The sequence below is a fragment of the Mustela nivalis genome (genome assembly GCF_964662115.1).
Source record: "Mustela nivalis genome assembly, chromosome: 8".
Taxonomy (NCBI): Eukaryota; Metazoa; Chordata; class Mammalia; order Carnivora; family Mustelidae; genus Mustela; species Mustela nivalis.
This window is the reverse complement of record NC_139027.1, coordinates 6,786,514-6,801,509: the sequence shown is the minus strand read 5'-3', so window position 1 is coordinate 6,801,509 and position 14,996 is coordinate 6,786,514. Positions and strand designations below refer to the sequence as shown.

Genomic DNA, 14,996 nt, shown 5'->3' with positions numbered 1-14,996 from the left:
ATCTGTCTGTGCAACCAAGGAGTGGCCCCTGGGGGTCAGAGGCTGTACCCAGAATGAGTCCCATGCTACAGCCCTCAGTTCCCTCCCCAAGTGAAGCTCGGTACATGGATGGTGACCTCTCTCCATGCCTTTACGCTGGTGCCCTCTGCCCCTCCACAGCTCAGCCCAGCCCTGCAGGAGTCTTCCCAAGCCCAGGCTTCACTGTTTCTAAAACCAGAGCTTGCTCATGCCTTTGTCCTTGGGACCCCCTGGGGGTTCCCCATGGGGCCACCGTGCTGGTGATCAGAAACAGAGCACTCGCCTGGGACCTGGGCTCCCCTCTGACTGCACACTCCTTAAAGACAGGGACCTTCTTGGCCCATCTCCTCCTTGGCAGCTAGAGGCGGCCTGGGCTAGAATCAGGGCCAGGGAAACATGTGTCCCCTTGAGTTACTCCTACAGGCTCTCCTGATGAGCCCAGACAGAAGTTGTCTTATGCTGCCCCCCCCCCGGGGGGGCTCAGCCCATCATGATACTCTTGGCCCTTGGGTCTTGGGTCTGACATGGCAAAGATGTGGAGCTCACACTAACCCCAGGCAGCGCACACACTTTCCAGAAGGCCTGCACTGCGCCAGGGCCCTCCATATGCTGTTGCTTGCCATGGGAGAAAGAACTCTCGCTGGCCCCGGGGCTCCCACCACTGGGGTTCCAGCAAGAAGTGGGGTGGTGGCAAAACCCAGCACAGGGGCCACGACATGTGGGGTCACAGGCAGTCACCAGGAGGCTCAGAGAAAATCGAACAAAAGAGGTGGTGGTGGGTTGGAAGGCTGGGCCCTTGGCCGAGGTGCTGAGATGCCCAAGCACCCAGCCCTGAGCCCCGGGATCCTCCATCACCCAGACCACCAGCTGCAGGTAGGAGCCGCTCAGGATAAACACGGATTGAATGAAGGAATGTTCAGGAAGAATATTCAGTGTCTTTTTGCCCTCTGATTTTGGACAGCACATAGGGAGAAGTTCCCATGAGCTAATCAGCCGTGTAAACACAAAATCATAGATTTCCCCCAGGGGGGGGCCCTCTCTCCAACCTAACAATGTTGAGTGGCTGTCGTGTGCCAGGTACTGGGCTAGCGACTGGATGTATGAAGGTAAGTAAGCTGTGGTCCTGACTTCAGTGGGAGTGGGAAGAGACAGGGGCCAAGACCCAAGGTACCCATCCTGTGTGAGGCGCGCTGGGATGGCAGGCAGGCTCCGCCAAACGAAGTGGTTTAGGGGGGCTGGCACACAGCCCACTGCAGGAGAGGAGACTGGGAAAGGGAGCAGGACAGACCTCAGAGGGTCCTGGGTGCCGGGCTAAAGTGTCCAGACTTTACCCTCTGGGCCCAAGGCCACCAGGGAAGAGTTATAGATAAAGGAGTAAAGTGGTCAGATCTGAAAACCTTTGTCCTGCTGTCAGGGTGAGGAAGGTGGCATGTGAACCACAGTCCGTTCAGACGTCTTGCGCCTCTGTCCTCAGGCGGTTCGGAAGGCAGGCTGTGGGAAGGAAAGCATTGCTAGAATCAATTTGCCAGTCAAATGAACTCCTGCTCTTAATGTCTGGACAGAGGCCACCTTTTCTCTGCAATGTACCATGTGGCCACCGACCTGCCACGGGGCACCCTTGGGATCCAGGAGGTCCCGCTGCGTTCCAGCAACTTCCCGGGGAGCCACACCAGGGCGGGTCAAGGTGGGGCCGTGAGACCACACTTTATAATGTCCTGGACTTCCACTTACACAGAGCTGTTCTTTGGCTTCTGACAACCACCTTTGGAGGTGCTCCCCTTCTGTGATGACACCTGTGTTGCTCAGAGCAAGGAGGGCCTCCCGGAAACTCTCTGTGCCTAGGGCACATCATTTGCATATTGGCAAAGATGGCACACTTTCCACCTTGGAGGGCGGACGGGATTTTTGGAAACACTTCAAGTGATTTGAGGGCAAGGCTAGTGAGTGGTGAGTGACAGAGCGTCCGAACAGAGAGTCAAACATCCACAGGTGACTAGAGCATCCCCTGACTGCTTCCAAGGTGACCTGGGAAGTCTTCATGTAACTGGAGGTCACGCGCCTCATTCCAGAGCCGACTCTTGCGTTTCTGGGAAGATACCTGGTGCAGTAGCAGATGACCTTGGACATATGGACAGAACACAAACCTATTTTCCAGGAGGCTCTCAAAGTCTAATATTCCAATAGCGACCGCGTGGATACATAAATGTTCACCGAGTGTTGTCTTTTATGTTATTTAATTATTTCCAGTAAAGGTGACTCCTTAAATTTGAATTTGCTATATACACCTTCATAAGCCCTTTCGTGTTAATAAGTTCATGAAGTAAAAACACCCCCTTCTTCAGACATAGCCCCATTTTTTAGTTCAAAAACATATATAGTAGATTTATACATGAGCCTCATTGTGAAAGATTCTTAGAATATCAGAGCGCAAGAGCTTCCCTGTTTTTGTATGCCGATCTAGCCACAGAGTGTTTTACAAGCAGCTGGAGACCCAGCCAGGGAAAGGGAAGCCCCGGGCTCCAGAAGGAGCTCGGTGGTAGGGGTAGCTAAAAATACATGGAGTTGGTCCTATAGCTTAGGTGGGATGACTAAGGATACAGATCCTACTGGCACATCCAACATGATTTATGTTTTTTTTTTTTACTTTCCTGCCATTACGGCTTCTGCTCCAAACACAAAAACCTCACCTTCACGTTAGTGTAACTTTTAGGCATTGGCCACCGCGTAGTTGACAAGGATCTGTTGCTTTTCTCCAAGGGAAGAGATAGTCTGGGAGACGACAGAGTCTACCGAAAATAGGCAGAAAGACATTAATGCCACGCATTTGAATAAGGCCGAATTTAGTCATCACCGATTTGCCTTCCCAAATCCAGGTTAGTAGCTGGGTTTCATGACTCACACCCTGCTAACTCCCAGACCCTAGGCCAAGGGCCGCTCCAAGAGTTTGCCTGCAGCCAGCAGGGCCAGTGCTCGCGGAAGCAGCACAGCCTCTTTCCTTTGTTTCTGTTTCCTAATCTGGGTCAGATGGATCATCTGGGCAAGACGGGGCCTCCCCAGAGGAAAGTACGGTGTGCGGGCAGGGGTTTCCACTTCTGGCGTGGGCCAGCCAGAGCAGCAGCGTATCCAGGTGACCCGGGAGTGAGCTGCATGTATGTACAGGAGAGGGGCAGACCACCTGGCTTCCTCAATCGAGAACTTGCCTCTCATGTCAGTTATTACCTCTAAGTCTAAAATACAATCACACAGCTGAGTGGGAACAGGACCCTTGATCTGACCCAAAACGTTCCCTTAATGGCTGGAGACACGGAGGCTCAGAGGGTCAGGGAGGTGGCCAGGTCACACTATGAGGGCAGCAAGCTACTGGCAGGACAGGGGATGACCGTGCTTCCCTCCACGCCAGGCCGCTACCAGGACCCCACAGGCTGAGACATCTGGTCCCCGCTGCCTGGAGGAGGCTGCAGAGCGGGGACAATGTTCTCCTGGCAATGACTGGCTGATTGACCTGCCAAAGAGAGCCGAGGGTGTGGACACTCTTCCCCACTTGGCCACGGCACTGGACCCGCGAGACTTCTGGAATGTGAGGAAAAGTCTGTCATTGGGACAAAATGTTTCTTCACAGAGGGGGTACAAATACCAGGGTGCTTCCCGTGAGTCTAAAGCTGTCTCATTTTGCGTCTGGGCTGTCCGGTTCTCTGACGGGCTGTTAATCTCATCCTAGGGTAGGAATTAAGCTTGTCAGGGTGGAGATAACTCCCTGCCTCCCTTCTCCAGTTGAGCCGTGCTAGGTACCCACCCATGGGCTGCTCAAGGACTATGTAAAAATAAAGTTGAGCAAGGTGTGCCTCAGGCCTGGGGACAGTGCAGGGGAAGTTTTTCAAAACCTCACAGGGATTTTGCAGCTGTAAACATCCTTGTATCCTCTGGTCAAACTTCCTTGGAGGCCCAGAGAAGGGAGGTAATAGCCCCAAGTTCACGCAGCACTCCTGCACCAGGGATGGGGTACAGCACTGAGCTCCTCCAAGGTCCCTCTGCACCAAACTGGCAACCTGCCTGGACTAGCATCCCATCCCCTTTAAATCCTCACGGGGACCCTGCGGTGGGGCACACCCCACACTCGAGGATGGGATGTGACTGTTGCACTTTGTTTTCAAGGGAAAGAATGATAAGATGAAAGAAAAAAGAATTGCCCCACATTCCTTCTCCCCTCACTGGGGTCAGCAGCCGGGTGTGGCCCACATCCCAGAGAGGCATCGTCCTCCCCCACGGACTGCATACTCAGGGATAACCCAATGCCTAGGGCTTCGCCTCCGGCTTCATTGTGCAGCCTGTCGCTGTGCGGGGACTTAAAGGCTCTGCCCAAACGAGGCACCCGCACCTGCCCTTAGAGACATCTAGTCACCGCGAATGCCGTCCACAATGGTAAAGGGCAGTGGAGGGACTTGGTGGCCTGTGGTCTCTCTACCTCCTTCCCCTAAGGCCCCTAGACAAGCCTCTGGCTTAACACCGCCCGCGTGTCTTCGCGTGGCGGTCGCTGCCGGCCATCCAGACGGAACACACCTGGATACGTTGACTGGCGCCGCGGGAGCAGCCCGAAGCGGGGCCCCCGACTTGCCAGGTGACCCTTAGCACGCACCTGGCCCCCGTCTGCGTCTGCGCCCCATTCTTGGGGTGAAGCCAGAATCGTCACAGGCCCCCTCTCCTAGGACAGGAGGCGCCTGGCAGGAGGGGCCAGAGTCCACCCGGGGTCCACGTGGCCCGCTTGCGCCCGCGATCTCCTTTCTCTGCCCTAGGACACGAGGCACTCAAAGCCAAGAGGAAGAACAGTTCTGCCCAGCGCGGATGCTGAAATTCGGCCTGGTTCGCCAGCAGGCGCCCGCTCGTGCCCCGAGGCTGGTGTCCCGGAGCGCGGCGGTCGCCGGCGGGCCCAGGACCTGAGGCGTCGTGCGCGTGCGCGGGCCCGCCGCAGGGCCGGGAAGGGCGCGAGGCCGCCAGGGATGCCCCGCGGCGTCGTGCGCGTGCCCGCCGCAGGGCCGGGAGGGGTGAGAGGCCGCCGGAGGCGTCCTGCGGCGTCGTGCGCGTGCGCGTGCGCAAATCTGCCGCAGGGCCGGGAGGGGCGCGAGGCCGGGGGCGGGCCCGCTGGCGCTCGGAGCCGCTGACGTTGAGGGCCCGCGCTCCCCATCCTCCGTCGGGCCGCGGGTTGGCCGCCGCGGGCGCGCTCCGCCCCCTTCCTCGGAGGACGCCCGGACGGAACCGATCGCGGCTGGTTTGAGCTGGTGCGTCTCCATGACGACACGCGCGGTGCTATAAGTAGCGGAGCGGCGGCGCGTCGGCTTTGTCAGTCCCTTCAGCCTCCGCCGCCGCCGCCCCTCTGCCAGAGCTCCGGCGCCACCTCGGGCCGGCGGTCCTCCGCGGGAGGCAGCGAGGCGGCGGGCGGCCGGCTGACGGGGGCGGCGGGGCGGCCGGCGGTCCTGCGCGCTCGGCGGCGGCGTCTCCATGGGGCTGGCCCGCGGCGCCCCAGCGCTCTGAGGTGAGAGGGGGCGCGTCCGGGCGGTTGGGAGGCGGGAGGGGGACGGCCACGTGTCCCCGCGCGGCGGGCCGGAGGCCCGGGGCTGACCCTGCGCCTGGAGCTGCGAGGGGCACGTGGTGGTCGCGCCGACCGCGGGTCCCTGACCCCCCTACCCTCCGGGGCCCGCGTCCCTCCGTGGAGCGGGACTTCGGACCCCTGATCCTGCGCGCGCCCGGCGGCCACCGTCGGCGCGGCCCGTCCTGCTCCGGATCGGGGCAGCCAGGGCTTGGAGCAGCCAGGGCCGGAGGGGACTGCGTCTCCCCTCTTCCACCGCGGCAGTGGGGACTCGGAGCCGGAGGCTGTCGGGCGGGCCCGCGGTTCTTTCAGCCGCTGTTCTTTTTCTAAAACCCATGCGGCCAGCCCGGCAGCAGGTGCAGGAGAGGGACGAGCGGGCCCGAGCAAGTCTCGGGCTCCCGTCGCTCCGCTCACTTCCATTAGGGTGAGGCAGGCCGTTCTCTCTCCCTGCCGCGGAATTTTCTCTTAGTGTCTGTACGGAGGAAGCGACCCGATAGAGCCGCTCTCCGGAGTTGCTCGAGCTCAGATGGGAGAGAGCCTTGTCTTGACAACGGCAGTACATTCTCTATTCGTTGTGCCCTAGAGTTGGCTCTGCGAGGAGTCTTGGGATGACTTAGAGATCTAAGAAGGGTCTAGAATATTGAGATCCCAGTCCAGGCAACAGACTGACCCGTAGGAGGCAGCCCTTAAGGTTTTCCAAACAAGCTGATGGTGGTGTTTTTGAGAATCCCAAATAATGGGTAAGTGTGGGGAGCAGAACTTTTTAGAAAGGTCTGGGGAGCACAAAGAATGGGTTGGCTTTATTTAAGCTAAAATTGGGCATGGTTTAGTTGACTTGTGAAATATTTTTTCAGTTTGCTTAAATTTGGTCTCTGTCTCTTGTGTAATACTTCCCGGCTGGCAGGAGAGACTTCCCAGGAGAGTGGTGTCTGTGCTCACTGACCCATCCTTTCAAGGGACTTAGCTCTGGAGAACACTGAAGGGTGAAACTGTGTTGCAAGTTTTCAAAATAAAGCTTTAAAAGATACTTAACAGTAACATTTCAAAGTAATAATTTCCCAAGTTTAAGCTTGAACATTGCTTTAAAGCTCTTCTAACAAGATCCTAGCTGAAGAGTCCAATCTGTTACTGTGTGAACCTGCCTTCAGTGTGGAATATATAGACACAACGGGTTTGCCGTCCCCTTAGACTCTTGACTTCCCCTAGAGGTGGTTTCAGCAACGTAGGAGGTTGACAATGCCAGAAAGTCACATTAGATCAAGTCTTAGAACAAGTTCTTCCTCTGGCTCAGTCGGTAGAGGATGTGACTCTTGATCATGGGGTTGTAAGTTCAAGCCCCACGTTGGGTGTAGAGATTTTAAAAAATAAATAAAATCTTAAGAAAGGGGGGAAAAACACACACAACAAAGGACAAGCTGTACCGTGCATGGGTTTGGATTTATGGCAGGCTCGTCCCCCTGGGCCTCTCATAGTGTCCCATGCCAGAGCAAACCGCGGCCCCGAACCATTGCCTGGCCTCTCTGCCGTAGGCTACAGGCACTGAAGCGGGTCGCACAGTGAAAAAAAAGTCCTGCCCAGCAGAAATTACATAGGTTAAAATCAGTAATTTGTGTCACATTTTGTGAAGACCCAAGGACAGTGGCTCTGAATGTTATGAGCTTTATTTTTGCTTATTCGTAATTCTTGTCTGCCTCCTTATTTTTGTTATTCATAAAGTTAGCCAGAAATTACTTCCATGTGATTATCGTTCATTAACTAAACAAGGACGAGATGAGATTTGCAGAGTCGCTGACTTGATCGCCAGCTCTGGTTTAAGAACGCTGATTTCTGATCAGACACAGGAGCTGTGATACATTTTGTTGATAATGAAGATTGCTTACTGTAAAAATACATGTTTGGGGGGTGCGCCTGGGTGGCTCAGTGGTTTAAGCCTCTGCCTTAGGCTCTGCTCAGGTCGTGATCTCAGGGTCCTGGTGATGGAGCCCCGCATTGGGCTTCTCTGCTCAGCAGGGAGCCTGCTTCCCCCTCTCTCTGCCTGCCTCTCTGCCTACTTGTGATCTTTCTGTCAAAGAAGTAAAATCTTTTTTAAAAATATGCATGGCCTGAAAATAAAATAGCATAAAAATGAACTCAGAATATTCTTAGGAAACTTCAGAGCATCAGTAAGTTTAGCCTTAGACATTTCCACAATGCCTTTCAGTTATTAAAACTTTTGTGAAGACTTAGGGAAAACAGAAGGTAGATGTTTATAAGGCGCCTTTTAGTAATTACTGAAGTGTTCTCTTGAGCTTCTAAAGAGTTAACATATCCCTGAAATCAAATAAACTGGCCATTATAAACAATTTTTCTGTTTTAGTGAAATGAGGATTCTGAAACCTGCTTTCTATAGATTTTTTAGCATGAATATTTGAAGTGCTTATTTTGAGGTATATAGTAATAACATGTAGGATTTTAGCGTTGGGGCGCCTGGGTGGCTCAGTCATTAAGCCTCTGCCTTTGGCTCAGGTTATGATCCCAGAGTCCTGGGCTGGAGCCGCCATCCGGCTCCCCTGCTTTAGCAAGAAGCCTGCTTCTCCCTCTCTTCCTCCCCTGGCTTGTGTTCCCTCTCTCGCTGTCTCTCTATCAAATAAATAAATAAAATCTTAAAAGATTTAGTGTGTTGCTTTGAGAAAGTCTAGTGTTGAATGTGCAGTGTCCTTGGATAGTGGAGAGGTTTCTGGAATCCTGTGGCTTACGCCCAGAAGGAGGGGATTCCGAAGTCCAGTGGGTGAGCCAGCGATCTCCGGAGAGCGCCTGTGCAGCCCTGCTTTCTGTGTGCTCGCATCACAGTCCGTGCCTGATCTTTCCATTTGATGCCTTCCTAAGGTGGACAGCAAATTCGGTGTTGATCACACCATTCCCCCTGCTGCACTGGGGCGCACGTATCCTCAGCGGGATTTGGAATTCTGGAGAATTGCCTTTGTGAGAAATTGGCCACCATTTCTTTAAGTTCCATTTCTCCTTAGTTTTCCATGTAAGTATTCATGGTTGTTGCAGGTTATTATTAACAATTACTGAGTGTTGGGGGCTCCTGGGTGGTTCAGTTAGGCCTGTGCCTTAGGCTCAGGTCATCCTGGATGGAGCCCCACATCTGGCTCTCGGCTCAGCAGGGGGTCTGCTTCTCCCTTTCCCTCTGTGCCATCCCCCACCCCACCCCGAACGGTCTTGCTCAAATATTTTTTTTAGAAAATGAACTGAGTATTGCTATGGCTTCTGAGTAAGTTTTTTCACCTTATTTGCAGTTTGTTACGTTTTTGGAGGAACTTCAAGAAACCATGAACAACTTCAATAATGCGGAATTAGACTGCCATTTCCTCGATGAAGGCTTTACTGCCAAGGATATTCTGGACCAAAAAATTAATGAAGTTTCATCTTCTGTAAGTTTAAGTCCGTGCTAGCAGTGCAGCTTTAAAAATCCTGGGCACCTGAGTGAGAAACTTGAGTGGGGTCTTAAGGAAGTAGAATGGAACATGGCATGTTAGGTAATTCAGAATTTATTAGCTACGAATCACTCTGTGGTAATAGTGACCAGGGTAAAGAAAAACGGGTTCCTTGAGACTGATGGGAATGACAGGGGGAGGCTGCATGTGGGAGTGTGATTAGGCCGCTCATGAGTTCCCTGCAACCACTCTTGCTGTAGGATGATAAGGATGCCTTCTATGTGGCCGACCTGGGAGACATTCTAAAGAAACATCTGAGATGGTTAAAAGCTCTTCCTCGGGTCACCCCCTTTTATGCAGTCAAGTGCAATGATAGCAGAACCATAGTGAAGACCCTTGCTACCATTGGGACGGGGTTTGACTGCGCCAGCAAGGTAAGCAAAGCAGCGGGACTCGGGGTGATGATTTCAGATGGCCCTGGTGCTCCCAGCAGGGCGGGTCAGAGTTGGGTTTCTTGGGCAATAGACAGCAGTGAAAGTGGGGGGGCTGAATTCCCATTTTCCTGTTTCTTTCTTTCTTTGGCTTCATATCTATCAATAACATACTCCTGTTTTTCAGACTGAAATACAATTGGTACAAAGTCTTGGGGTGCCTCCAGAGAGGATTATCTATGCAAATCCTTGTAAACAAGTGTCTCAGATTAAGTACGCTGCCAACAATGGAGTCCAGATGATGACTTTCGATAGTGAAGTTGAACTGATGAAGGTTGCCAGGGCACATCCGAAGGCAAAGTGAGTTGTGACTCCTCGTTTGTGGGCAGGTCACATACGAGATCTACACGTGGTATCAAGATTCTATACTTGAGTATAAAGTATAGGAGTGTGCTGATCAGAGGCAGAGTAGAAAATCTCAAATCCTCTTGATGAATAAAGCTGTAGGAGAGTCTTGGGGCGCCTGGGTGGCTCAGTCGGTTAAGCGTCTGCTTTCTGCTTAGGTCGTGATCCCAGGGTCCTGGGACTGATCGGGGAGCAGAAATCTGCTTCTCCTTTTCCCTCTGTTCTCTCTGATTCTTTCCCAGGTAAATACAGATTCTTAAAAAAGTATGAGACTCAAATCAGAGGGTATCAGTCACAGATTCTTTTTATTATAATCATGGCTATCAGTGGTCTTCTTTCGGGAGATTTGATACACTTTTTCTGCTTCTAGGTTGGTTTTGCGGATTGCCACCGATGATTCCAAAGCAGTCTGTCGCCTCAGTGTTAAATTCGGTGCCACACTCAAAATCAGCAGGCTTCTCTTGGAACGGGCGAGAGAGCTGAATATTGACATCATCGGTGTCAGGTGAGATCCTGGCGGTACGCAGAGACTTAAGATACTGGACAGTGCACATCTCAGGTTTTTCTCGCACTATGAATAGCGATTTTCAGAAATAGCATATTCTCCTCTCTTTGCCCTAGCTTCCACGTGGGAAGTGGCTGCACCGATCCTGAGACCTTCGTGCAAGCCATCTCCGATGCCCGCTGTGTCTTTGACATGGGAGTGAGTATATGTAAACCCAGTTGCGGGCTGTGGGCTGGGGAACGGGGCTGACGGTAACAAGCCTCAGTTCTAGAATTAACCTTTTCCAAAAGTCACTGCATATTCCAGAGGCTTAAACCCAGCTGCTGCATACATTTTTACAGCTTGTTACTGATCTGGCTGCTTGATTGACTTGACTTTCTTGACTCTAGGCTGAGGTTGGTTTCAACATGTATCTACTTGATATCGGTGGTGGCTTTCCTGGATCTGAGGATGTGAAGCTTAAATTTGAAGAGGTAATTTATAGCAGAAATACAGCTATTTTTAGCAAGTTCCATTTTCATGTATTTCAAACTTAAGTGTTTTAAAGTAATAACAAAAGAAATTGTACAAACATAAAAATGTTTTGGTATATTTTCAGTGAGTTCTGTTATTTAAAATTGTATTACATGTGCTTTGGTTTTCTTAACCACAGTGAGTCCATTTCCCCCCAGATTGTGGGAAATAGTTGAGTAGGAAAGAACATGCAGACTTCGGTACATCATTACCCCAAATAGGGTTTTCTAAATTTTGTACTTCCAAACATTTTAATTGTTTTAGTCACTTACAAAGTTAAAATGGACATCTTACTAAATACGGGCCATTTTGCAGTGGTTGAGTTTATGAAATAGATCCACTTTTCTTATTACAGTTTTGTGAGATGGGCAGAATAGAGTCTGTCCTATTGACGTGTATTTGGTAGATTAAAATATTTAGGCACCTTCATACTCAGTAAGCAGTAATAAATTTAAAGCGTTGTTTGATAGAATTCTGCCCATCAAATCCCAAAGGGAAATCCATGTGAAACCGCAGGGAGATGCTGCTGTTGGTTTTTCTTCCGCGGCTGTTGCTCGACAGTAAACCTGCCTGCTGCTGGCGTCCTGTCACGGCGCTGGTTTTCTCTCTGCGGTGAGCTCTCCTTGGTGACACCCCTCGCTGTCTCTCGCAGATCACCAGTGTTATCAACCCAGCCCTGGACAAGTACTTCCCGGCTGACTCGGGCGTGAGCATCATAGCCGAGCCTGGCAGATACTACGTTGCATCAGCCTTCACGCTCGCAGTTAACATCATTGCCAAAAAACTCGTATTAAAGGAACAGACAGGCTCTGATGGTACGTATAAAGGCCGAGTCATCGCACACTTAGCTGTACGGTGGTAGAAAAAGTGGTAATTGAGACTCTGGTGTCCTTCCAGATGAAGAGGAGTCCAATGAACAAACCTTTATGTATTACGTGAACGATGGCGTGTACGGCTCATTCAACTGCATCCTCTATGATCACGCACATGTGAAGCCCCTCCTGCAGAAGGTACCCTCCGAGCACGGTCCGCACAGCAGCGAGGCTATGGTCATAGCGAGGGCAGCTAGGTAACGTTTTTCTCTCTCGATGCAGAGACCCAAACCAGATGAGAAGTACTATTCAACCAGCATATGGGGACCAACGTGCGACGGCCTGGACCGCATTGTCGAGCGCTGTGACCTGCCCGAGATGCACGTGGGCGATTGGATGGTGTTTGAGAACATGGGCGCCTACACGGTCGCAGCTGCTTCTACTTTCAACGGGTTCCAGAGACCGACCATCTACTACGTGATGTCGGGGCCGACGTGGTTAGTGACGACGGCGCGTGTTTCTGGTTTGACAAGAATAGCTTTCTCCTGGGGTTTCTGCTGGCTCTTGCCTGGTTGAGTCAGAAGAAAATCATCTTGTTTAGGTGTAAATACTAAAAAGGTTTTTAAAAGTAGTTCTCTGCCTGCATTAAGAATATATGCTTGAGGAAATTTAGAAAATATAAGTGGAAGATTCCTCTGGTGATACTAATCTGTATTCTCAGATTTTTATAGAGGTGTAACTCTTTCAAAAAAAAAAAAAAGCCTGGGGGTATTTCTGTGTCAATAGAGTATTGTCACGAATGCACATGACTTGTGCTTTCCCTGTTACTGAATGGGTGGTCCTGAAGACAGGCTTGCTTCTGGAATGTGCTGACTCGCTTCCTGGGGAGGTAGTGGCCAAGGGGGCACACAGGCTCTCGGGGAAGGGACGCTCTGGAGGCCGCCTGGTTCCGGGGGACTTGAGGTTTCTGAACCTGCCACTTCTATCTCTCAGGCAACTGATGCAGCAGATCCAGAGCCGCGACTTCCCGGCTGAGCTGGAGGGGCCGGACGCCAGCCCCCTGCCCGTGTCCTGCGCCCGGGAGAGCGGGCTGAAGCGCCCCCCGGCCACCTGTGCCTCCACCAGCGTTAACGTGTAGGTGCTGCTCCTGTAGCTGTTAGCTTCGAGTTGAGCTTGGATTGGGGGATCGGGGGGGACTGTAACTTAATTCCTGCTAGTTTTGAGATGTCTGTAACTAGGGTCGGCACGGATGCAACAGTGTGGAAGACGAGGAGATGGGGTCACTTATCTGTGTTCCTATGGAAACTATTTGAATATTTGTTTTATATGGATTTTTATTCAATTTTCAAACATGCTACTAAGGGGCGCCCCTCCACTGCTGAGCAAGCATTTGTAGCTTGTACTTTGGCAGAACGGGCCAAAAGCTTAGTGTTGTGACCTGTTTTAAAAATAAAATATCTTGAAATAATTGGGCATTGGAGAGTTTTTGCAGCGTGTCCATTCCCGGTGGTGTGCCTCGAATGTGTTTTATAAGTGGGAATTGGTCCCAGTAGCTGAGAAGGTTGTCCCAGAGAACTTAGAAGTTGGTGGTTTTCAGTGTTTTGAAAATGCATCGAAATGCTGTCTTCCTGCTCAGCACGTCCATTTCGAGTCTGGGAGTCTTGTATGAAGTTTGCTGTGGATCCTCACACAGAAGAGAGGGTTTGGCCCACACATAGGTGGAGGGAAAAGCGTGGGTGACACAGGCCCTGAATGTCCCCAGACGTGGCTGTGCGGGAGCACCCAGAGCTCTTCATTGCCTGTGGGTATCAGGGCTGTGCCAGAGGAGGACCCGTGGAGCCCTGAGCGCTGCCACGGGACAGGTGTTCCTTCCCGCTAATCTTCTCTCCAGGACCGAGTTGCAGAGCGGCAGGTTAGGAATGTGGTACAACACTGGGCGATCAGCTCATTTAATAAATTCCGCAGTTACCCTGTGTTGTAGGTCTCTCCTCTCTTAGACTTGGACCGCTTACTCGACTCGTACCCCTCCTGCCCCCAAAGGACATCAGGTTCTCACACTGTGGACCCCCTCAAGATCATCATGTCCAATCCTGCAGGGGAAGGAAGGTGGGCAAAAACCAGACGGGGCCCTAGTAAGCCCCTGGGCCCTGCTGTCACAGAGCAGTATTGTCTCACCTACCGGGGAGGTGCAGCAAGACCAGAATCCAGATGGCAGGGAGTGCTGTAGAGTGGATTCCAGGGGAAGGACCGGTTTCCTAAAAACCACCTTCCCTGCCCAAGACCTGGGTTCCCCATGGGCACTGCATCGCTGTGGTGGCCGAATTTCCTCTTCCCACTGCTCAGCCAGGCTCAGGCTGGGCGTGTCACCAGCTCTGCTCTCCCTAGACCTGAGGTTACGGTTTTAGTTGTACATACCAACATACATCAGAAGCTACAAACACAATAGTTCTGACTAGAGTAGGGTCCAAGGGGTGGGGGGAACCTCTCCGACTGTCCCACTTCTGTGAGCACATCCTTTCCTGATTCCTCAGGATGTTCAAAATAGAGGAATTGGTGTTGAGAAATGGGAGCAAATCCCCCAGCCTGGGATCTTGGTAAACGAGGACTTCAACGTGAACGGAAGGGAGGGAGATCTCACAGTGGCGCCAGTGAGCTTAGATGGAAGAGAGAGAGGGGAGTGTGTACTTCCCACTCATACGCCAAGGATCTGGAAAGTGCTCTGCTCTCAGCCAGTCCGTCCAGCTGGGCAGCGCCAGTGGGACAGAAGCCACCCCAGGTCATCCTGTTCCCACCCACACGACAGCCTCAGCCTAACTCCCGACACCCTGCTTATACACTTGTCAGCTGACAGGGCTTCTGGGATTTGCCAAGGCCATGTTCGGGTCTGGAGGATAGTATGGCCTGGACTGGGCGAAATGGCCTCCTCTGGTCCTTAGACCCGAGAGTGGGCAGATGAGTTTGGCCAAAGAGGCGGAGATCTGCTGGGTGTGTGTCCACTCCAAGACCCCGCAAGTCCTCGGTTGCTGCGTGTAGTTACCTACGCCAGGTGGTGAAGAAAGATGGCGCTGTCTAGGGGCACCTGGGGGGCTGGCTGGTTGAACGTCTGACCTTTGATCTTGGCTCAGGTCATGATCTTGGCTGTGAGATTGAGCCCAACGTCGGGCTCAACACAGAGTCTGCTTCTCCCTCTCCCTCTGCTCCTCCCCATGCTCTGGGGTGACCTTGCTCTCAAAAAAAGCCATTCACAGAAAACTGACACTCCCAGACTTTAAATAGAGTGTGAAGTGACTGTGGCTCTGGGCCTGCACTAGG

The 14,996-nt window shown here is 52.3% G+C and overlaps 1 protein-coding gene and 1 long non-coding RNA gene across 2 annotated transcripts; one reads left to right on the top strand and one right to left on the bottom strand.

Annotated features, from left to right (window-relative positions):
• Nucleotides 1–933: 933 nt before the first annotated feature.
• LOC309871995 lies at nucleotides 934–5,213 on the bottom strand. Its single transcript, XR_014315605.1, has 2 exons — nucleotides 4,576–5,213; nucleotides 934–3,732 (listed from the first exon to the last, which is right to left on the bottom strand). It is a non-coding gene; the product is annotated as an uncharacterized lncRNA (long non-coding RNA).
• An 81-nt stretch (nucleotides 5,214–5,294) lies between these two features.
• On the top strand, nucleotides 5,295–13,152 carry ODC1 (ornithine decarboxylase 1). The gene is made up of 12 exons (XM_082745498.1): nucleotides 5,295–5,545; nucleotides 8,465–8,612; nucleotides 8,881–9,015; nucleotides 9,279–9,452; nucleotides 9,637–9,809; nucleotides 10,225–10,359; nucleotides 10,476–10,557; nucleotides 10,749–10,832; nucleotides 11,525–11,687; nucleotides 11,770–11,882; nucleotides 11,967–12,181; nucleotides 12,678–13,152. Exons 3-12 carry the CDS (start codon nucleotides 8,914–8,916, stop codon nucleotides 12,820–12,822), a joined length of 1,386 nt encoding a protein of 461 aa, XP_082601624.1. The 5' UTR covers nucleotides 5,295–5,545; nucleotides 8,465–8,612; nucleotides 8,881–8,913; the 3' UTR covers nucleotides 12,823–13,152.
• Nucleotides 13,153–14,996: the final 1,844 nt, after the last annotated feature.